The 23397-nt window shown below is 38.2% G+C and overlaps 5 protein-coding genes across 5 annotated transcripts; 2 read left to right on the top strand and 3 right to left on the bottom strand.

Moving 5' to 3' along the window:
* Positions 1-445: 445 nt before the first annotated feature.
* On the bottom strand, positions 446-2481 carry LOC6559152 (ras-related GTP-binding protein C). The gene is made up of 5 exons (XM_001987381.2): positions 2316-2481; positions 1662-2132; positions 1376-1594; positions 1168-1310; positions 446-1106 (listed from the first exon to the last, which is right to left on the bottom strand). Exons 1-5 carry the CDS (start codon positions 2316-2318, stop codon positions 773-775), a joined length of 1170 nt encoding a protein of 389 aa, XP_001987417.1. The 5' UTR covers positions 2319-2481; the 3' UTR covers positions 446-772.
* A 254-nt stretch (positions 2482-2735) lies between these two features.
* LOC6559153 (28S ribosomal protein S17, mitochondrial) lies at positions 2736-3426 on the top strand. The gene is made up of 2 exons (XM_001987382.3): positions 2736-2933; positions 2999-3426. Exons 1-2 carry the CDS (start codon positions 2826-2828, stop codon positions 3356-3358), a joined length of 468 nt encoding a protein of 155 aa, XP_001987418.1. The 5' UTR covers positions 2736-2825; the 3' UTR covers positions 3359-3426.
* LOC6559154 lies at positions 3417-17998 on the bottom strand. The gene is made up of 9 exons (XM_001987383.3): positions 17824-17998; positions 12629-12748; positions 7802-9257; positions 7099-7738; positions 6333-6601; positions 4687-5860; positions 3988-4568; positions 3708-3918; positions 3417-3648 (listed from the first exon to the last, which is right to left on the bottom strand). Exons 2-9 carry the CDS (start codon positions 12657-12659, stop codon positions 3568-3570), a joined length of 4443 nt encoding a protein of 1480 aa, XP_001987419.2. The 5' UTR covers positions 12660-12748; positions 17824-17998; the 3' UTR covers positions 3417-3567.
* Positions 17999-19031: 1033 nt separating this feature from the next.
* LOC6559155 (RNA polymerase II-associated protein 3) lies at positions 19032-21411 on the bottom strand. Its single transcript, XM_032734742.1, has 6 exons — positions 20909-21411; positions 20551-20849; positions 20272-20480; positions 19633-20213; positions 19292-19574; positions 19032-19232 (listed from the first exon to the last, which is right to left on the bottom strand). Exons 1-6 carry the CDS (start codon positions 21065-21067, stop codon positions 19141-19143), a joined length of 1623 nt encoding a protein of 540 aa, XP_032590633.1. The 5' UTR covers positions 21068-21411; the 3' UTR covers positions 19032-19140.
* Positions 21412-21477: 66 nt separating this feature from the next.
* LOC6560443 (dnaJ-like protein 60) lies at positions 21478-22502 on the top strand. Its single transcript, XM_001987385.2, has 4 exons — positions 21478-21626; positions 21698-21815; positions 21884-22188; positions 22247-22502. Exons 1-4 carry the CDS (start codon positions 21571-21573, stop codon positions 22413-22415), a joined length of 648 nt encoding a protein of 215 aa, XP_001987421.1. The 5' UTR covers positions 21478-21570; the 3' UTR covers positions 22416-22502.
* Positions 22503-23397: the final 895 nt, after the last annotated feature.

The following is a 23397-nucleotide window of genomic DNA, read 5'->3' on the forward strand; positions in this document are numbered from 1 at the left end:
AAATCAGCAATTTTCGGCAACTGGCGCATTAACTATTAATTCTACTGCTCTCAGCAGCTCATTTTTCACTACTGTTTGACCAGCACGCACACACATTCAAAGTGTCGCCGTCGGACCAGTCTGTTTTATTTGTTTTAGAGATGTAAGTGCTATAACAAAAAAAAAACATCGATGTAACGATTATTGCCAGAGCGATTGTTGCCGAATATATTCGAAGTGTTCTCTTATTTTATATATCGATATTAGGCGTTCAAAATTTATACTCTGTTCTGTGCTCGTCTACTATTTGAGAAATTGCATCAGCTATGGTTGTACTACTTTGTACATCGATATATTTGCTTCTAAAAAAGATATCGTCGGATCGATCAGTAGTAATATCGATAAAAAAAACTATCTATTTGAATATGGGGCGCGAAGTTGTAGATATTTAAAACTCCCCAGTACAATGTATAAATATCACACCGTAAATGTTCAATTTAATATAATTTTATTTAAAAATATACATATTATTGTTGTAGTTATTTTAAACGCTGGGAAGTTGTTTTCTGGCGTTGAAATGAGCAGCGAAGAGGCCAAACAAATCAATTAACAATATAGAACAAAGATAGTTATATAGAAGAAACATAAAAATTGGATAAAATAAAAAAAATGTATAAGTGACAAATTAGTGTTGTTATCAGTATTGTTGTTGCTCGTGTGTACAAGTGTAAGTATATGGGAAGAAATTAAGCGATAGCTCAGCACACAGAACTTAAGGTCACCGGAATAATGCTCATGTCATTTTTGCAGCTCTCGACACCACAGCCGTATCGTTCTCATGATTCAAGCGGCCAATTGTAATGCCCTGATCCTCGCCCAACTCATCTTCATCCTGCTCGGCATTCTCCAGCTGCTTCTGGCGCTTCAGACGCAGTTCAAACACCTCGCTGATGGCATCGCGAAAGCAAATAAAATTATAATCAATGACGCCCTGCCGATTGAAATTCTCTTCGCGTAGTATGCAGACCAGAGCCAAAAACTTGTTCACCTCTCGCATATAGAGTATCGTATTGTTGTTCAGTTTAATCAGACTAGAACTGCCACTGTCAAATGCAGTTTCCTCGGAGCTGTGGGCGATAAACAGATGATATTAACATTTAAAATTCCTATTAATATCCCATTACCTACCTATAGATGCTGGAGAGATCGATGACCATATCAATCATGTCACAGCATAGTTCGTAGGCTTGCATGTCAACTGGTGATGAATCCGTTGCTATATAGATTTTCGATACGACATCAAAGAGAAATGCTTTCTCAATGCCAGAGTTCTGTTAACAATTGTAAAAAAAAAAAATTAATATATGTTAAATATGCTAAGAAATGTTCAACTCACTGGTATGAAAATGTTTAACAGATTCTCAAGCGTCGGCAGCTGTGGTATCAGTTTCTGCACAACTTTTGAGAATGCCTCGAATATTGAGTGATCATATATCGAAGTCAGGTGAAAACTTAGATGTATCTGATCGAGGCCCGCCTCGCTGAGGTCATCCGATGAGCGCTGGTGTATATCACGTTGCGATTCCATTTTAGAATCATCGCTGATGCCATCAACCTATGGGAAAAATAACAGCTGCATAAATGCAATAATGGCGATAAGAGTTTCATATCTAAACACTCACCTTGTGTATGAAGACCTCGAATTTAATGCGTGGATTTACTTTATATGCCTTGATGACCGTATTCTTGAACTTGGTCAGCGCTTCATTGTAGTCGTCCTTGGCATCAATGACGAAGACGAGCGCGCCACAGCCACCGAATATCATATCCGAATCGAATGTGGGCTCAATGAAATCAATTTGTCCTGGGAAATCCCAAATTTGAAACTGTACAAAACTGGAATTGTTGATGTCATCCTTAACAATTTTGCTCGTCGATTCGAGGAACAGCGTCTCATTCGGTGACATCTTATGGAAGACGACTTTCTGTATGGAGCTCTTGCCTGACCGTCGCAGACCCATCAATAAAATGCGCGGTTTTGTTTCGCTATTGCTCGATGCATTTGGCTCCAGTTCCAAACCATCCTGATCGTAGGCGCCATAGCCAAAATCTTTTGGGAATGAGTCGACGGGGTAGTCTTCGTCTTCGTAGCTCTACGGAAAGCATGGAAAAAGCTTTAGAAATGTGGTTTTTATGCTGTTAGAGATAAACGTTGAGCGGAATTGATCGAAGTGATAAAGGCGTTGAGTTTAGTTTACAGTTTACAGTTGAAAGTGCCATTATCATTGGACCGCTCATCTCCATGGCTATTTTTTATGGCTTCTTTGTTTGCTTACCATGGTGACGTAAGCGTGCGTTGCCTGTGCACGGCTATTGTTTTTTTACATGCAGTTAGCTGTGCGCGTTGTTGAAATTATAAAAGCCAATGAAAGAATTTAATTTAATTTGAAAAGAATAGCACACAATACAAAAACTGTTTCTTATCGGAGACAAGGTGTGTACACAACAGCTGCACAACAGCTGATTATCAGTTATTGGCAAGTGTGTGCACACTTGCTGCGCAATTCATTGAGAAAACCAAATTAGTGTTTTTAGTTGCTTATTATTTTGGTTTTCAACGCATCTATTTGTTATTTGTTTGACAATAATTAAGCAGAAAAAAGAATTCAATTTACGAACCATATGAGTTGTAAATTTAAGTTGGACAATTATACAAAATGTGATTGTGGTATTTTTAGGGAACCCGTTTTGATGCATGCGGTCACACTGATTGTGATCAAACTACAATTTAACCAGTCTTGCAAAGATTTGTGAATTTATCTTGTTTTTGACTAGTTGTAAATAAAATGGCAGCACGGGGTTTGTTGCTGATGGGCCAATGCATGCCCTGCATAAAACAGAATGCCTCCAAAATACGCATACGTCGCATGGAGCTGGACAAAAACCTGAACATGGTTTGCATTTGCATTGTTTGCCTTTTCTGATAAGCATGGAATTTAAATGCATATATTTATTGCAGTACTTTAAAAAGGATACGTTCTTCTTTGCCCACGATCCAAAAAAGCTGTGCAAAACGGGCGATGTGGTGCTGATACGTGAGCTGCCCGAGCGCATGACCCGCCTCATCACACACAATGTGGAAAAAGTCGTCTATCCACTCGGTGACATAACCGATCCGATTACGGGCAAGAAAGTTGTGGTCGGCAAATACCGCGAGGACATCGAGATGGCCAATCAGCTGTTTGGCAAGTCAGCGAAGGGCTTTGACTATGAGAAGGCGCCGCCACGTGGTCGCCTCGAGGGCAGCAAGGACTTTACGCACGGCGAGACATACATTAAATACCATGAGGATGGCAAGGATCAGCCCTTTGCCGTGTAGCCTTGAAATTAGCTAATAAATGTTGATTTAAGTTAAAAAAAAAAACAAAAAAAGTTAATTTTACTAAATATTTTTATTTAAAATTTGCGATAAATGTTGATGCATTTTGTTTTTGTTTTTGTTTTTTTTGTTTTGTTTTGTTTTTGTTGCTTTATTTTTGTTGTTGCAATAAGATGCGTTTCGATCCGTGCCATAAATTAAATTGTTAACTAATCACAATCTCTTACGATGCTAAAGTTGTACTGGAGTATAGGGTTCGCCACATGGGCGTTGTCATCGCATAGTTTTTGCTGCAAGCACAGGAAATATATTAATATATAAATAGCATATTTAATAGTTATGCTCGTACTTGTTCCAGATCGGGACTGGCGCGCAGCATAAAGTCGCGCAGAAAGTTGCCACGATTGGGTATGTCCACGGCGAGGATTAGCTTGTTGTTGCCCAACTGCTTGAGCACCTTGACCCAGGTGCTTGGTGGCGCCTCATCCGAGTCCTCGTTCAACTGCGCCTTCGACTTATCCTCATCGCTGCAAATGGACCACTGCAGCGGCTTACTGGAGCTGAAGCAAACACAAAAAAAGTCGATCAAACATTTGTTTTGAGGCATCTTCTAGATTTGTGGCACCAACCTGAAGTGCAGCTCCAAGCTGACTGCTTGCAGATAACGGGAAACGGGCACCGCATAGCTCACATTCAGGGAACTGCCCGAGCTCGGACAGAATTGCTCCACATCGATGGTGTAATTGTTTTGACCAGCCAGCACACAGCTAGAGATGCTCCAGCAATCTGGCTGTGGCGGCAACGGTGTCACCATTGTTGCAACTGGAGCAGCAATTGGCAGCTCAACATGCCCCGCTGCCAGTGATGCAGTGGCTGCTGGTGCCACGCTGAGCACCGTGTAGAGCGCATCATCCTGATCGCTGTTCGCAGCGGACGAGGATGAGCCATCCGTTTCGGTGGAGAATTGCTTGGTGCGCGCCACAGTGTTGTGGGAGCTCTTGCCATGGTAGACACGGGATGCAGGGGCCATATTGCTGCTGCTGCTGCTGCTATCGTTGCTGACAGCAGCAACGGGCTGTATTATCAATATATCGGCATCCTGCTCCTGCTCGGCGGACGGCAGCTCATCCTCAACGTGCTGATGCTTCACATTGGCATCCACATTATCGACAGCAACTGCAGCCGGTTGCAGCTCCACAAAGCAGGTGGACTTCAAAAGAATGTAAAGATAATTTTTAGTAACAAATGAGAAAGGGATTGCTCGAGACTGCCCGACTTGTCCATACCCTGTACTCTCTAAATTAATTTATTTAAGTCTAAACACCCACCTGACAATTGTCGCTGACTGTTTCGTCGCCATTGCACTCGGGCGGCTGGCCAAAGAGCGGCGTCCTCAAACTCTTATGCCTAATCCAATCCAGACTGCGTTGATTGGCCGATCTTCTGCCCACATTGGAGTCCCGCAGACTGGGATACTCGAAGCCGAAGAGTGCCGTTACGGGATTATCCACCGACTCCGATTCATTGGTGTTGCTCAGATTCTGTAGATCCAGGGCATCGACGCTATCCTTGCCACCGCTGCTGTTGCGCAACACAGCCGGCGGCGGCACGTCCATTGCCAGGGAGAGTGTGCTCTGCGGATGACTCTGCTCGGTGCTGACCTTATTGGTGGTCAATGCCAAATTGGCTGTGGGTGGCGAAACGGTTTTGTACACATTATAAATGGCTGCATCGCCCGCGTTGAGCTTGCGTATGGCCTGACCAGCAGATGCAACCGGTGCGTTATCCACAATGGTGCTGGGAATCGTGCCCAGCACCACAATCTGCTCATCCAGCTTGGATGATGGCTTCAATGGTTGTTGTTGCTGTTGCTGTCGGAGTTGCTGTTGCTGCTGCTGTGCATCCACATCGATGGAGTTGTTCTCAAAGTCCTGGGAGAGTGGCGCAATTCCCGCTGGCTTCTCCGAGGAGGAGCTGTCCGTATCGTTGCTTGATGCAGCCAGAATTCGACTCACTGTGCGCACACTTTGGAGAAGCTTTTGTGACGCCACCGGACGCAGTGCCTCCTGGCTGACTGGCCACTTGGACTTGTTCTTGCTGACAATTGTCTTGTTGTGGTTGGTGTTGTTGCTGTTATTTCGCGGCGCAGTTGTTGTGATCCGTGTGTGTGGCTGCTTGGGCAGCGCCAGATTCCCCTGCGGATTGTTCATCACAGCCGTCAGTTCCTCCTCCTCCTGCTGCAGTTCATCGGCCCCCTCAATATGCCGCACCGTGGGTCGTGTGGTGCTCGCCGCAAAGATTAAGCTGGGCCACGATCCGTGCGTTTTGTTCTTGAACAGCGTCTGCCAGCTGTGCTGAAAATTTAGGCGATCCTCGTCGCTGAGACGCGTCGCCGACGCATCCGGTCGAAAGAGGCGACTGTCGCCAAACATCTGAAAGCCATCCAGATGCTGTTGCTGCTTGTTGTGCTCCACAAAATACAGCGTGGAAACGGCTGCCAAGCTATAATCGATTTTGAATAGATTTGAATTTATATTTGTGAAACGTTTTTTAGTTTGCATTTAATAGTTATTTATATCACATATCTTTGTTTTAAGAGATCAACAGCAATATTTTTAAAGCAAGAATATTTTACATTAATAAAAAAAGTCACAAAGTCAGTTTTTGAAATAAGAAATGTTGAATTCAGTCACGAAATTTCGCCATAATTGATATGGCCGTCGAAAGCTATTTGTATATTCTCTTAATAAATAAATGCCTAAATAAACTTAGGCAATCTAAAGGCGGTCTTAGTTAAAAGCAACTAAAAGATGTAAAATTGAAATAACAAAAACTATTCCTGAAATACGAAATGTTTAATTAAATGAAGAATTATTGAAAATATTGTTAACCGACGAAAGATACTTGGATTTTCTTTTAGTAGATTAATTTTTGCTTTTTTTAATATAATTTTTCACATTTAAGCAGTGCTTACCAGGCTGCCATAATAATGATCAGCATGAAGATAATGATTTGCATTAGGCGACTGGAGCAGATCTCGTAGCCATCGTTGCTGCGATTGTTGGGCTTCTGTTGGGGCCGCGGCGGCAGAAGGCAGCGTGGCTCGAGCAGATCCTTGGCACGCAGTTGGTGGTTATTGTGATTGGTGTTGGCCCGTTCCAGACTCTCAATGCGCGACTCCAGCGACCCGGTGACCTTGCACAGCTCCTTAACGGCCCCAATGTTCTCCATTAGTATACGATCCTAAGTTAAAAATGGTGTAATCAAATTGTGTTTATAGGTTGTGTTTCACTGTTTCTTGTGTTTAAAAATTTGTTTGCTTAAGCTTAACAATTGTTAAAGTGTTTGTGTGTTTTATGAGTTAATTTCTCGAGCGTAGGCTCCCCAGATAGAATACAAACAGGAGATTATTAAAAACACATAAATTCAAAGTTGGCAGTTTTTAAGAGCAGCGTTAAAAAGGTGTGACCATGAAATATTATTCAATAGTGTGAACGTGTTCAACACAGGCAGTTACTCAAAAAAAGTCCTTCGACCAGGGCTGTAAGTAAGTGTGACCATAAACGATCACACAAATTCTTTAAATATGGGGCGGGTTTTTTAAAACAGTACCTTCAGTAATCTTTGGGGGAAATATTGTGGGTAATAAAAATGTGCGCAATTAGAGTGACCATATGCTAAATTTTTTGGCAGTTATATTTAAGCAAATAAATTTTTAAGTAATCTGATTTTGTTTTTACCTTATTGACCAGCAAAAAGTTCTCAATAACATTTCCATTGGGCAGTACAACGCTGCCAGCCTCTTGGACCGCATCCGGTATAACCTCGCGCACCTCCTGCGCTATGACGCCGGTGTCAACGATTTCCCTTGTATCGCTCTCCCGCCTCAGACCGGAATGCACGGCATATTCCGGCTCATAGCGATAACGGACGATGCGTATCTTTTGCATATTGCGCAACTGAACCGAAGTATCCAATTCGGCGATCTCCTGTTTGGCGCGACTATCGCTGGGCTGGACAATGTGGCCGGATACCTTGAGATTGCCATGTACGACAAGACTCTCGTCTGGGCGATCTGTGTTGATGCCCACGCGACCCGCATGGAAGATGGACTCCTGCGTAATGCCACGCTGCCAGACCAGATCCACATCGGACTCAAATTGGCCGGGATTCGAGGCGCGCACTATGATCCGCTCGCTGCCATGGCTAACGACGGGAAAGTGGCCAGATGTCGTGTGCACGTGGAGACCGACAACAAGCTGAAAGAAACGCTGCTCCGGATTTGGGCGTCCCTTCTTGCGCATATTATTGTTCGTTGTCTCCGAGAAGTGCAGACGACCCACGGTTATTTTGCTGACAATATGGCTCTGGAGATCGATACTAAAAGCGAGCATAGAAATATATATATATATATATATATATAAGCTAGATGTGTATACTTACGGTACGGGATAGAATGGCTTCTTGGAGCGATCGGATTGACTTTGCTCCACGCGTATCGTTTGATTGGGCGCCTCGAATTTGACACCGTAGAAATGCAAGTGGAAGGATTTGATTTTCTCCAGGCCGGACGGTGTCTTAACAAATTTGGCATCGCCCTGCAGACGGGCATGGCAAGTGACCTGAAAATGGTTCTTCTTCTGGCACACATACGCATCATCCGAGACGCTGAAATTGAAGCCCTTGTCCGCATCGACGCGATAGTAGATGACGGATAGCTCGTGCAGGTTTTGGTCGCACAGCTTGTGCCAGTTCTCCGGCTGGAATGGACTGAAGCGGATGCACTGCGTCAATGTCGGATCACCGGCCTCGCTGCCCGAGCCAGAGCCGGAGCCACAGCCGGCAGCCGCATTGCTCGCCGGCCCATCGAGGCTATTCTCCGTCTGCGAATTGATGGCGGACAGCGCCGGTGAAACGGAGGCGGAACAGTGTGAGTGGGCGGGTGTCTTGCTCAAATCGTGTTCACTGGGACTGCTGCTACTCGGTGCAATGGCAATGGCATGATGTGAACTGCGCAACGGACTCATCTGCAAGCCCGGATCATGCTTGGCCATCGGCCCAAATTCCGGACAATCCAGCTGAGTGGACATCTTCCGCTTGCGCGACAACGAATGCATCGGAGTCGTTGGCGTTGAGCTGGTCAGCGATAATTGACTGGTGCCAATTACCTGAACCCGATCACCCAATCCCAGTGGCGAGGTCAGCATACAGGTGGACATGCTGGATAGATTTTGGTAGCTGCCACTGCCATACAAAACATGTCCGTTGTCATAGTGCGGAAAGGGCAGCGGATCCTGCGGCAAGTTCTGAAGTTGTTGGTGCTGCAACGGCATCAATTGTTGCTCGCAGTTGAGTTGCTGCTGCTGCTGTTGCTGTTGCTGGCAGAGCAAACTGTTGCCGATACCCGTTTCATGCTTCACCCTCACATCGTGCGCGGGGGCAACAAAATGATGTTGCTGCTGCACCAGCGGCGGGGGTGGTGAAGTAAACTGCAAATCCGCTTGCAACATTTGTTGTTGTTGTTGCTGCTGTTGTTGCATGTTGCCCAACCCAGTATAGATGATCTCCCGTCCGTTTAGTGCATGCGTTTCCCCCAGCGGACTGTAGGCGGGCTCCGATCCCGAATCGGGCGGACTCTCGGGCAAATGTGCTAGTGGCATGGCCATCGCACTACCACGACCCGTTGCCAGTTCTGCATCCAGGAGATTCATGGGCGGCGTGTGCGGAGCTTCCAGCTTCGAGATGCCAACAACATTGGCCAGCTCCTCATTGGGATTGTGGTTGTGATTGTGGCTGTGGCTGTGCGGTTGTGGCGCCTCATCGAGATTCCCAACGCAGGCGGCTTGCATAAACAAATCCAATGCTTCATTGTCAATGCCATCCATAAAATCGGGGCGAGCTGCAACAAAAGGAAACCATTTTAAATTAAAATAAAATATATATAAATTAAGCAAATAATATCAGTTATCTTAGGCATACACTTGCAGACTGGATTTAATCAAAGAAAATTTCACTACGAAAAACAAAAATATGACCGATAGTAATCCAATGTTATCTATATACCAATAATCTTCACAGAAGATAACAATTAAATATTAGCAAGTGCTCACAACTCCGAAAAAAATCAACCTGAATCTTAGAATATTGCCACCTAATTATTTAGAAAGCTTTTGGGATGGTTGAATCTTTCTAAAGATTTTCTTTCTAATTTCTAAGTTCCAGTTAGATTTTATTTAATATTTAGAAATGGTATGTCTAATTTAAAGGGTGTTCTCACATTAGTTTTTATATTCTATATGTAAATTAGTTAATGTTAAAAATTAACATTTTAATATTTCACATTTACATAGCGTATACATTAATTTAATGTAATATCAAAAAAATTAAAATGATTTTACGGCGACTTCACACTGAACTATTCAAACTCTAAGACAGACTTCTATAGCAGCATTCAAGAGAGCAAATTTTAAAGGAGTTTTTCTAAAAAGAAGCGTTTACATTTTTAATATTTATAAATTTTTACTATTATTCAGAAATATCTTATTGACAAAATAATTAATTTTAAGAAAATTATTTTCGTATATTTCGAATTTTATGCTAAAAACCAGAACAGTTTTCTATTTTCATTTGAGTGCAAATTTCTAAAACAAACACTCAATGAGCTGAAGATTTTAGCGCATATTGCTCTTTAATCCAAGTTAGCTTAAAGTCTAAAGCTTTAACTAAGAGACAAGTTCGATTAATTTGAGCTACTTTATTGAACATGCCCAGAAATTGTACAAAATTAATGTTTGTTATATTTGCTTTTAATTTAAATTTAAAATTCATATATATTGGAATTTATACTTAATTTAATTTAATAATATTATTATATGTAAATAACTGCTATTTATTTATAGTATAAAAAATCTGTTTTACATTTAATATAATTTATTTATATTTTTGATTTTTTTTTTTTCTGTGGAGACTGAAATTAGTCAAACATTAAAAAAATAAATAAAATTTAAGTTATCGTTCAAAATCAAAAATATTGAATTTTAAAAATATATTTTAAATAATTTGTTTTTAGTTTTTGTGTGTTTATTTGTGGATTAAAATCGACATTAAATAATTTAGAACGATGATTGGATTATAACATGTTTTTTCTACATCTTATTCAAATAGCTTAGTTAGTTTTATGGCTGCAATTTGAAATATATATTTAAATAAACATCAATCAGACGCACAGATTGTAGTTCATATTTTTTAGGGGGCGTCAATACAATGTACATTCATTATATATATATATATATATATATATGGGATACATACATATATGTCTACGATAAATGTACATTTCTAATGAACTAGAAAGCTAGGGAAACTAAAAACATCCGACTGATAAGCAGCAAATATTTCAAGTGTTTGATCGATAAAAGCGACTCAGTTGGATTTATGTGCCAACTAAATTTTAATGACAGCTTTAGCAGTTTATGCAAAAACAAAGTAGATACACACAATCACACACACCGTCGCACACAATTACCATTTAGGGTTTTGGGATAATCCATAATACGTTTATTTAATCACTTTTTTATGTTGATAACTTGAAAATTGTTAGCCTTTAACTAAATGATTTGAACGCGCCTTTCGGCCAAGCGCACACGGTTAGCACTAAGAGCCAAGTTAGTAGCTGCTAGCTGCAACAGCATCGTAAATTGTTAACACCAAACGTTGGTAAATGAGATTCGATAAAGAAACAACAATAACAATAACAATAACAACAACAACAACAACAATTATCTAACGCACATGTGAGCGCACATGCGGTTGATGCACTTTTCACAACTGGCTGAGCAGTGAAAATGCGCTTTTCCAATTGTTATATTTATACAAAAAAACAAAAAAATAAAACAAAAACATACACAAAATATAATAATATTAACTACTTAAAGGCAGAAGAAGCTCGTCAAGTAATTGAAAGCAAAAACGAAAACGAAACCCAATTAATAATAATAAAGAAAAATAAAATCAACTAAAAACTAACTTTGTTTTTGCAAGTGCTTTGCTCAAATGTTTTTACAAATGCATTGACATTATTCACAAGCTGTTTTCAAGCTGCCAAGTCAAGTCTTTGTTTTCATTAGTTTATTTTATTAAGAATATTCTTTGTTTTTTAGCACGCGCTCAAACGTCAAATTCGTTGTGAAATTTTTGTGCACTGCCAGCAGCGAAATTCAATCAGTGTGCAAATATTTGAGTTTCTGCCTTTGTCCTGTGTCCTGAGCCAGTTTTATTGATCAAACAATGTATTAGCTCCTCGCCTCAGCAACCAGGCGACATTATTTAGAAATGTGTATATATGCAATATATATATATATATTTATTTATATATGTATCTATAGGCATTTGTGTGCTGCACTCGTATTTGTCTATTTGGCGGGTATAAGACAAATTTTGTTAAGCATAACAAACGCCGACTGCTACATCAATTTATTTTATTTGCCCATTGACAATGGACAAAAAGGTTATAATGAAGTTGTGCAAAAGGCAACTTTTAACCCATATAATGTATATATGTATATAATCTCGAAAATATATACGCGCAAAGACTATAAGAGCTATAAACTTCTTGTATATCGTTGGCAAATTGGGTTACAATTATCGATAACTCCATCCGATATGCGCTTATCGATACAAATAAATTCTGATAGCTATAAAAGCCAAAATTAGCTATAAATGGCCTTCCAATTGAGCATTTAATATACTGTCCTTAAACAGCCTAAGTTCATGTGGTGTTTATTCACTTTAAAAGTTTCTATTTTGAGTGTTTTATTCGTTTCAATATATTTGAAAGCTGAATCCAGGGTATCTTTTAGTCGAACTTTCGAGACTAGAGCATTCTAATATGTTGTTGTTAGTTGTTTTTTTGGCAGTTTGGTGCAGTGGCGCATATTTTAGAGACCAGCCGAAGGACAATTTATTCACTTTTTTTGATAACCTTGCCAGGGACTATTCTAATTTTATGGTCATGTATCTGCCAAGCCACAAGACTACTCAATTTGATTTGATGAAATATTCGTCAAAGCTAGATAAGCATTTAAAATGTGCCTTTAAAATAACTTCTCTATTTGATTTAATTGTTTTCTATTATAAAGTTTCTCTATTTTACTTTAGGAAGATTAATCTTAAGTTATGGGCATTTTGTTTAAATTTAAATTAATACTCGTCGACTCAAATTTATTTCTAAACTTTAGATATAGATTGTCTTATATATTAAGGCATACTTACAAAAGTCCGGAAAATCAAAATCCATATTCATGTCCAAAAATAGTTGTCCAATAAATGTTTAAACTTCAGTGGCATTATTTCAATGTGTCTTCAGACTACCGCATGATTTCGATTGTGATTCTATATATGATAATAAAACAAACACACACATTATAGAATGCCAATCATGGATTGTGTTATAACAATTAGCTTATTGTTTATTGTTTATATTGATTTCGATTGCCACGAACGTTTTATTAGAAAAATTGCAATTTGATTAGCAAAAAAATAGTAATGCAAAAAGTGCTGAAACTTGATTTATTTTTTTATTATCATTTTTTATTACTATTGTGTCAGGTTAAAATAAGAGTCAATCGCCAATTCTGGTTTTCTAAAATTCTCGGAATCTTACTGCACTAAACAACAATTCGCTGTAATTTATTGTATTTTAATTATACATTTGGTTGACAAATTGAACCGAGTGGTTTTTGCATATCTAAAATAATTTTGTGCAGTCAGCCTGATAGGACAATGACGTCGCAACTTTTAAGAGACATATGCACTTGACGGGATATCTCACTTCGACTCTGAACCACGATCAAAAGCGCAAAATTCCAAAAGCCGAGATAAGCTCATTCACATTGCCAGCTAGTATCAGCAGCAGTTTTCATGCTCATAATAAATTCATTATTTACATACAAATTGCATCAAATGTAACCGCATTCTTTCCCTACAATTACACATGAGGTTAAGAGCAGCGCTTCAAGGTTTTTGTTTCCCAATCAGAAACAGAAATTATTAATAATTAATAGTAGTATTATTAATACTATAGTAAAATATATTAAGTCAGCTATTAATTAGATGCCACAGCAGCGCAGCTAAGTATGCAACAGAATCAACATATTCAAAATAAACTTTTTGCATGTGAAATCTATAAGATACATATATACATATATATATATATATATATATATATATATATATATATATATTATTTTAAAGTGATTAAGTGTTTTAATTTAATATTTTGTTTTTATTTGCTTTTAATTGCGTTTTAAGTGATGCGTTTGTTGTTCTTGTTGTTGTCTGTCTGCGTCTGTCTTCTTATCTGCATTGTTGTTGCCTTTATTTCAGACCAATTTTGTGGCGCAATAAGATATAATGATAAAGGGCGGATATTACATCCGCCTGGCTAACGGATACGAATACGAATAAATATTTATATATATATATATATATATATATATAGACATTTTTGACTGGACTCTTGAATGGATCCGACTGGCCAGCGGATATGAATAAATACGGATTTTTTACAAGATCTGATGAAATTACTTTAGCTGATCTGCTGAACTTTGTCTCTTGGTTCTATAAATAAAAATGATTATATAAGAATTTTTGAATATCTATAATGTGAGGATATAACTAGCAAGTACTATGAACTTTCAGAAAGTTTGAATGGAGTGAATGAAGACATATTGATCTATATATAAATTGGGGCTGTCAATTACTCTCCCAACTTTATATATTTAATAAAGCTTACTCGGAATTAAGTCAAGTCCTTTTCAGAAGTATTGAAAAATATGGTTCCAATTAGTTACTTTAATTAGATGCATTTTACAACCAGTAAATACAATTTTCTTAAATATGGACAGTATTATTTAATACACCATTTTTAAAACAGGTTAAATAAATTCTAAGATAAGCTTAAAATAATATTTACAAATATTTTAAAATTTTGCTAAAAGGAAAGTAAACAAACACAAAAATAATTAAAAATTTAAATACATATGTAAAATGGTCGAACAGTTCTTGCAAGAATTTTGGAAACTCTTGAAAAAGCCGATCTCTTAAGAAACTGTCTACAAGTCTATTTGATTTTTGCCGAATGTCAAGAATATATAAAATTTCATTCAAGCAACAACTTTTACCTAGAAACATGTAAGTATGTAAATCTTTTGTAAAGGGCCTCAATATAGAACGAACAGAATAAAACAAAAACTACAAAAAAACCCAATTCAATGTAGACTGGAGACATTCTTCTGGCTTTTGCCACTGACTGTAGTCTTCACTATAGCTGCTGTTGTTGCTGTTGTTGTTGTGGCATTCATTGACGTTGCTGTTTTGTCGTGTTGTCGCAATGATTTTGATTAAATTAACGCTTCGACTCAAACGTCGCGACGTGCTGAGATATGAATATACATTGTATGAATATGTTTGTGGATATGGATATGGATATGGATAGATTTGAGCAAAAATTCCCAAGCAGCAGCCACAATAAACGCCATATGCATGAAAATAACTCAAGTGATTTGATTTAGTTTGACGCAATAGCCAAACACAAACAACCACAAACAGCACTCAAATTTCTTAAAATATTTAACAAAAAAATCAGAACAATGACAAGAGATTTTCTTTAAAGAAGTTGCGCAGCATTTATAAAAAAAAAAAAAAAAATGCAGAAACAAAATAAAAAAAATTGAACAGACAGACAGAAAACCTGTAGTTGGTTAAAAAAAAACAGCTGCTGTTATTGTTTTTGTTTTGCTTTGATTAAGACGGAAGTTAAAGTCAGCGGTAGTTTGATTCTGTTTTGTTGTTGCTCAATTGGTTGGCGGATGCTTATCCTTGAACCACAAGAACAACAACAACAACAAGAAGAAGAACAACTGCAAACGCTTTTGGCCATCTTCATTTTGTGTGGCGACCAATGTTTGATGCTGCTGTTTTTTATGCATCACGCCTCGAAAATATTTAGCGTTTTATTAGCATTGTCATAAACCAATAAAACGAGCGACAACAACAACAAAAACAACAACATTTTGCATTGAATTCAGCTGCCGGTCAAAGCTGCACGAAAAAACCACAAAACGATTAAGCCATAAATCTGAAAAACTGAATATTCAACGCATATTTGCAATTGCTGTTGTGCTAATTGGCGTTGGCATGTGATTTTGAGCAACATTTCAATTACATGCGGATTAGCCGAGCGGAGAAGAGTGCTCTGCTTAGCGGCCCAGAACACAATTGAGTTGAGCTTGTGGTTGTTGGCCAAAACGCATGATTTCAATTTGTACACATGTATGTAAATAGTGGCAGATAGTCTACGAACAAATTCAATATAAACGTGTGTCCAAAAAGGCGACAACAACAAAAACAACAACAACAACTTATAAATTCAATTAGCACGTGGACTCTAAAGATTTAATCCAATACTCGACTTCCTTGCGACACCCCAAACAGTTTGGACAGATGAAGATACAATTCAGCCATGAGATTCAATTTTAGTTTCAGGGCCTCGACGCAGATGCGTCATGAGGCCTAAGAAGCAGCTAAATATATATAATTATAGATATGTATATCATATATGATTCATTTCTCATTTATATAATTATTTGTTTAGGCCAGTGACTTGCAATTAACATAGTTACGTTAAGTAGATGAAAGTATATATACCAAAAATTTATTTATTTTTTTTTGGAAAGTTAAATTTTTGTAAATTTTGCTATTTGAAAGTTTGCTGGGAAATGATGCAAAGAATATAATTTTTCTACTTAAACTATATAACAAGTGCTATATTAACTGATGTTTTTCCATGGAAGAATTAGCAGCACGTACTGAAAGTTTTAAAACGCCGACGGCTTAGCAACAATACAATTTGTAAAACAATCAAATGCTTAATAATCCGTTGCTTGTCAGCTTTTAAGCGTTGCCATATTATGCAGCATTGATTAAAGCTGTCTTAAAGCGTGGAATAGTTAGTATGCACAGCTTGATAAAACTATTCTATTAATATAATTAAAATGATAAAGTTATAAATAATTGCGTATAAAGCATACATATCTACATGTACTTTGCAGAAATCCGGTATTATTCCATTTAGAAATGAATTATTTGTTGCTTTTTTTATCAAACACCAATTGGGAAAAAAATAATAATCTAAACGGATTTGTAGAAAAGAAACTATGCTAAAAAAGCAGCGAAGATTGGCGGCACACTCTCGTGTGGTTTTTTTTTTTTTATTTACCCTATTATTAAAAACGTATATCTTTCTTTTTTGCTGTAGTTTTTTATTATTATTTTTTACAAATTATTTCTGCTGCGCTGCTGTTGCTGAGGTTGCGGCAGCGGCTTTGAAACTCAACCAACCGGTTGAATTTTTATGTCTTTTGCTGATATTCAATGTATTTGTTTTTGTTGTCGTTTTTGGCTCTTTTTTGTTGTTGTTTTTGTTGTTTTTTCTTGAGCTATTGGCGTATGGGGATATGTTTTAGTTTTTTGTTTTGCGCATGGCACAGGTTGAGACGGGCGATGAAGTACGCTATACGCAAATAAGAAGAAATCGACAATAAGAAGAAATCGACAATAAGAAGAAATCGACAACAATAACAACAACAACAACAAACATGAATAGAAGAGGCGCTCGCCAAACAGGCTGAGCTTTTGAGCTTGGTTTTTTTTTGTGAGACCTCAGCATAAATTAGGCACAACGTGCAGGTGGCAGGTGGGCGGCCAGTTTACACGACGATCTCCCGAGACCTTAAAGATGTGCCAGACACCAACAACAACAACAACAATAGCAACAAACAAACTCGCTTTGCATTCTTTAACAGTTGTTGAAGTTGAATACAATATTAACTGAGAGGTAAGCAATGTACGTGGCTCTATATCAGTATTGGTGTATTGGTATGCAGGCAGTCTTTCTCGCTCGCACGCCTACTATCTCGCTCTGTCGCAGAGATTTGTTGTTTTGAGCTGATGCTGCGCGAGTTTGGCGTATTTTTTTGGTGGGAGTTTCATTGTTTTTGTTTTTATTTTTCCTTTTTTTTTTGCTGATAATTTGCACTTTTTTAGATATTAATTCAGAGTCACAACTGTGAAAATATAACTGCTGCATGTTTGTGTGTTTATACAAACATGTTTATATTAGACACACACACACACACACATGTTCATACGCACTGTTGCTGTTGCTTTTTGCCCGCTACGCACATATTTTATGGCTTTTCTTAAAATTGCAACAATTTTCAGGTTTTCCACCAAGAGTCTACATTACTTTTGCTTTTATTTTCTCCATTGCTTATACACTGTGTATTACTTGTGTATTCTTTAGTTGCTTTCTCTCCATCTCTCTCTTGTGTTTTGCATTTGAATTTAATTTATTTTTTATTATTATTGTAATAACAGCATTTCAATTCGCACACTCACACACTTACACAAAATTTCCGTTAGTTTGACGCTAATATTAAACTGCAATTGTTTACGGTTATTTAATCGCTATTTGTGTGTTCACGCTTCGTATACGCGATATACGAATACTAGCTTATTATTTGCGTGTGCCTTTTCGCTTTTGTTGTCTGCTTGCTTGATTTGATTTATTTTATTTCTCATTCGCACAGAGCGCGATATCTAAATCTGTTAGAGTGTGGACAGCAACTGGGCGATCATGCGCTCCGTTCGCTGACTCTCCATCTCTGCTTAATGAAGCTTAGCTTCGGCTTCGGCTTCGGAGTTGCCACAGCGGCCGCCAACTTTTGCGCTCATCTGGCAACCTCACGCTCACTCGCACATGCAGCGTACGAGCGATAAGAAAAATAATGTAAATTAAATTATAAACTAGTTGTAGTAGTAGTAGAGGCAACAATGGGGCACAACAACAAGCCACATGTATTTGTTACTTAGTACAAGCCGTCGGCCGTCGGCTCTCACGCAATTAGTGGGCAGCCGAGCGCTGACACAAATCCGGCTTCGGCTACGCTTGAGAATTCTCGAGAGTGGCTGGCTCACTTCGGATTAGCAATGCTCAATGCTCCCAATGTATTTTCACGCCTTTGCCATTAGCTGTAATGCAATACATGTCTGCATGTATTTATGTATGTATGTATGTATATATGTATGTATGTACGAGTATATATGTATGTATGTATATATGTAGGTATGTATCCATGTGTGTGCTGCAGTGAACCCATCAACGCATAGTTTCAACTTTAAATCACTTAATGGAGCTGTTTGTTTACAAGAAGTACAGACAGACTGATAGACAGACAGACATACATTCATTTTGGGTAGATGCTTTCTCTGATTGAATTAATACGTTGATTTATGTAAATTACACTAATTCATATTACTCAATTTGCTATTTAATATTCATTGCCTGACTACTGAGGCGACGTTCTCGAGTTCTCTCAGCCAAAACGGTGTTCGTTTACTTCTGGTAAAAACTTTATATTCATCGGTCGTCTTGTTGTTATTGGAAATGGTTAAGATTTATGATTTTTAACCTTAAAGTGAAGCGAGCTTTTGCTTTGAAGTTTACAAGTATTTAGTGCGTTTGAAAGTTTAAACTAAATATAGAGTGGAAACAGTTAAATTTGTACGCTCTTCACATGTATATTTGTAATTAAGATTAAGAAAAAAAGCCATATTTAATGTTTGAGTTTAACAATCTGAAGCGAACCAAAAACGTTTATTGCTTTTAACAATTTAAACTTTAGTCAATGAGGATTAGGCTAGCTCGGGGTCAAATCCTCATTTTAAGCTAAATTGAAGGCCTTGGTAAGTTTATCCAATAATGCTGGATTGTTTTTCGGGAACTTCTTAATTTCATCCATGACAAAAGCAACCACTAAAAGAACAGAATGATAAATGTAAACAATTATTTTTTGCAAATAGTTCAGCACTTACATTTCTTTTCCTCCTTTGACATGAGCATGGCGAGAATGGTGAACTCATCATTTTTGCTAATCTCCAGCAGCACAGCTGCTGTTGTTGGCTCCTTGTTGGGCACATAGAAGTCATGCAATGTGCGCAACAGATCCGCAAATGTGTCCGGATCAAAGCCAGCTCCAAGTATTTTGCACAAGTTGGCAATTTCAATAGATTTCAAATAGTGATATTTCTGATTTGGCGAAAGTTCTTTCCAGGTGATATAGAACTGGGCGGTGCCGTTCGGAGCAGCAGGAACGTGCTGCAAAAAAATCGCATAAATTAATCGGACTCGTTGTAGAAACAATGTATATATATACCTCCATTGAGCTGACTTCAGATTGATCAACTTGTGGTTGGGACACAGTTTTAGTATTTGTAGTGTTTAATGTAGTAGTTAGATCTGATTTCTCTACAGCTTTGACACTTTTCTCGGTGTCTTTAAGTTTTACTGAGTCTTGGCGGGCAGCTGCAACTTCCACAATTTTCATATTTTTACTGGATTCTTCAGGTTTTATGGTTTGGAGAGAGGCAGTTTCGACAGCTTTGTCTGAGGTTTTACTGGCTTCTTTTGACTGAGAAGAGGGTTGCTTAGTTTCCTGAATTTGAACATCTAATTTTTGTTTGGTTTCCAAGGGTTTTGGCTTGTCAACATTTTTCTGTGCATTTGCCTTTTTCACCTCCTCAAAGGGCCCACAATTGCTGTTGAAAATCTTGTCAATTTCCTCATCCGTTATGTGCAATTGCTTGGGTTCACTTTGATTGGGTCGGGGCGAAACAATGTCCACAACGGGCAATCGACGCATTGGTTTCTGTGAGCGCTTGTAAGCCGGCTTATCAAATGGTAAAATATCAATAAAATCATCACGTGGTGCGCTAAAGTTGGGACCATTTTTGGTAGCTGTAAAATAAGTGGCAATGTAAGTGTGATCTTATTGGTATTATAATGAAATAAATACCAAATTTGCGTAAGCGTTCATTGATGCGTTCCAAGCTGCGCTTGGCCTCATAGTTCTTGGGATCGATGGCCAGAACAGTGGTGCAATCCTTCAGAGCTTCCATATTGTTGCCCAGCGATTCATTCGCTTGCATGCGCCGATAATAGGCCTTTACGCACAGATTGTCCAGCCCAATGGCGACATCACAATCTTCAACGCATCTGTCATAGCTTCGAAAAAAATAAAATAATAAAAATGTTAGATTAAGTTTACCTAAATTGAAGATTTTATATTACTCACATTTCCTTCTTGAGATAACACAATGCTCTGTTTATGAAGTATATTGGATCGTGTGGATAGACCTCTATGGCTTCAGTGTATGTTTCGATGGCTCGCTCATAGTCCGATTGCTTTACATAACTATTACCGCGATCCTTCATATCATTCGCTTTCTTGTGCTGCTGAGCCACTGCATCTGTGGGCAGATCCTGCTTCTCAGTTGGCGTGCTTGCAGCTGAGCCACTGGCACTACCAACATCATTGCTTGATTTCTTGAGCGTCTCCTCTGCCTTTGTCACATGACTGCGGACTGGCGCACTCTACACAAAAGAATAAGCATAAGTCTCGATCTCGATACAAAAGAAAACGTTTTACTCACGTTTGGTTGGACGGTCGGAGCGGGAGCATTTTGCATTGCTCGCTCCTTGCTTTTAATCTCCTTTTCCCATGAGTATAGATCCGAAACGGAGCTTTGATACTCGCATGCATTTTGGCGCACTTGCAATTGCAATTCCATTGCTTTCTTTTCGCCGCTCATTTTTAGTTGTTTTTATAAATTTGTTATTTTCTGAAAGAGCGCAAATTTTTTTATCGTTGTCATGACAGCGCTAAACACTTAACATTTGCTGCTATGTTATTAGCAGCGCGCACTTTATGTTTTCTTGAAAAAAACTTTTTTATATTGTCAATAAATTGAATTAATGAATACAGTTTGTTGCGTAATGTTCTAAGCAGCTATGGTTTATTGTATAATGTTGGTTTGGACAGCAAATAATTGAATAATGGTAACCGCCGAAAAACGCGTGAAACGAAGCTTTACACCTGGAAACTAAATGACAACAGAACAGCTGTTTCTCAACATATCGATGGGAGGGTTGGTGTAATGCCATCGATAGGTATGCGTTATATCGATAGCTATCAGCTACAACACTTTTCAACACTTACAACTTTTGTTTGCGTTCGGAAACCAAATGGAGTAAAAATTATTTGTTTATTGATATACTGCAGCAGTGATAAAAATAACGGTGGGACACAATTAATATGCTGAGGCTACCAAGCTTAATTGTGGCCGCCGAAGCGGCCACCTGTAGACGTAAGTAGGTAACAAGTGCGGTAGTTGTATTAGTTGTTTGTTATATAAAGTAACGTTTAATTTGTTAATACGCAGTTTTGCCAACAATGCAAAATGGAATACCAAAAAGGAGTCTCACTATGAAGTGCTGAATGTGAGCAATGATTGCACAAAGCGGGACATACGAAACGCCTATCTCAAACTCTCCAAACAGGTGCAACATGTGAACTTAGATTTTCACTATTGATTATTGCTAATCTTTTATTATTATATTTTTTATAGTATCATCCAGATGTAAAGTCAAATGCCGCAAATGCTGAGAACACGGCGCGTTTTGTGCAAATAACAGAGGCATATCAGACGCTGATAAAGACATCGACACGCAAGGATTACGATGCTAGTTTAATCTGGAATCCAGGAGGCACTCGGGAAACAATTCAGCCCTGGGAAGTTAGGACCAATTATAGCACGGATCCGGGCCCCTATTATGGCATAAAGGGCATAAGTCGCGTCTCAAACTGGCAGGTGGCTTTATTTCTAATATCGCTGGGGATTCTAGGCGCGTTCTTTGGATTCAGTTCTGCCAAGTGAGTGACAAATTAATACTACAAATACAAATTAAATACTTTAACTATCGCCTTGCAGACATTCTTTTGAGCTGAACCGTCACGTACAGGATGAAATCTCAGCGGAGGCAAATTCTCATCATGCGGCTGTTGTCGCCGACGCACAAAAATATGGCAATCAGGAGCAGATGCGACGCATGGTCGAGCGTCTGGCCAAGGATCCCTTGGGCCAAATGGTAGCCAAATAAAGAATAGCTTGTTATAAATTGTAATTTGTAAATTTGTTATATTTTTGAGAAACTCTTTAGAATAAAAAGTATTAGAAAAGTTCCAAATTTTTTCAGTCTATTCAAGCATTTGTAAGACTAAACGAACAGTTGGAGCCACAAAAAAAAAACCATTGCGAAATTGGAGAGCTTAAATGAAAAACCACTTTTAATGGATTCCTGCGGACATGCTTCGGGTGTTCATAAAATTAATTTCTCTAATTATTCATTTGATGTGTGACATCAGCGAATCAACACGGTCAGGAGGATATCAAAAGGGATTGGGCCACTTACCGTGTAGGCTTTGTCTCCTTTGATAGCGATTTCTTCTTGAGCTTGGAGAAGACCCATCTCTTGGAGAAGATCCATCTCTTGGAAGACTTTAAAGGGGTAATCAAATATGCGAGCTATGAAAATTAGCAATCACCATAGGTGATATCAGCAATGTCACAATCGATGCCCTAAGAAGTGGTATTCTTATAGCAATTGTGCCAAATTATTCCATGGTGGCTGTTGGTACAATAAATGTAGAAACTGATAAGCAAATAACTCGATGTATTACCTGTTAAATATTTTACAATTGACGTTATTATTTCCACAATAATTTAAATGGTGTTTGGGGCAATAATTATAATTATGTTAACTGGTTTGACAATGCACTCAAAAAAGTTAAAATGCTGATTCGTCCATCAAATAAATGAAAATTAAGTAAATGTGTAAATAAATAAATAAATATGTAAAGAATGTGTATTATAATTTTGAATTATTACATGAAATTAGTAATTTTTGAGTGAAAGTATTATAATTATAAAATGAATTACAAAATTCGTCCTATTTCTACTCCAAGCATATAATCCGAAAATGATAATATCCTTAGCTGTGCCACTCACGATTACTTGAGTAAAAAATATGACTTCGTATGATATATCTTAGGTATTGTAATTGAGAGGAAGAGCATCTTAAT

Source organism: Drosophila grimshawi, unplaced genomic scaffold, assembly GCF_018153295.1.
Source record: "Drosophila grimshawi isolate 15287-2541.00 unplaced genomic scaffold, ASM1815329v1 contig_1369, whole genome shotgun sequence".
In the NCBI taxonomy this organism is placed as follows: Eukaryota; Metazoa; Arthropoda; class Insecta; order Diptera; family Drosophilidae; genus Drosophila; species Drosophila grimshawi.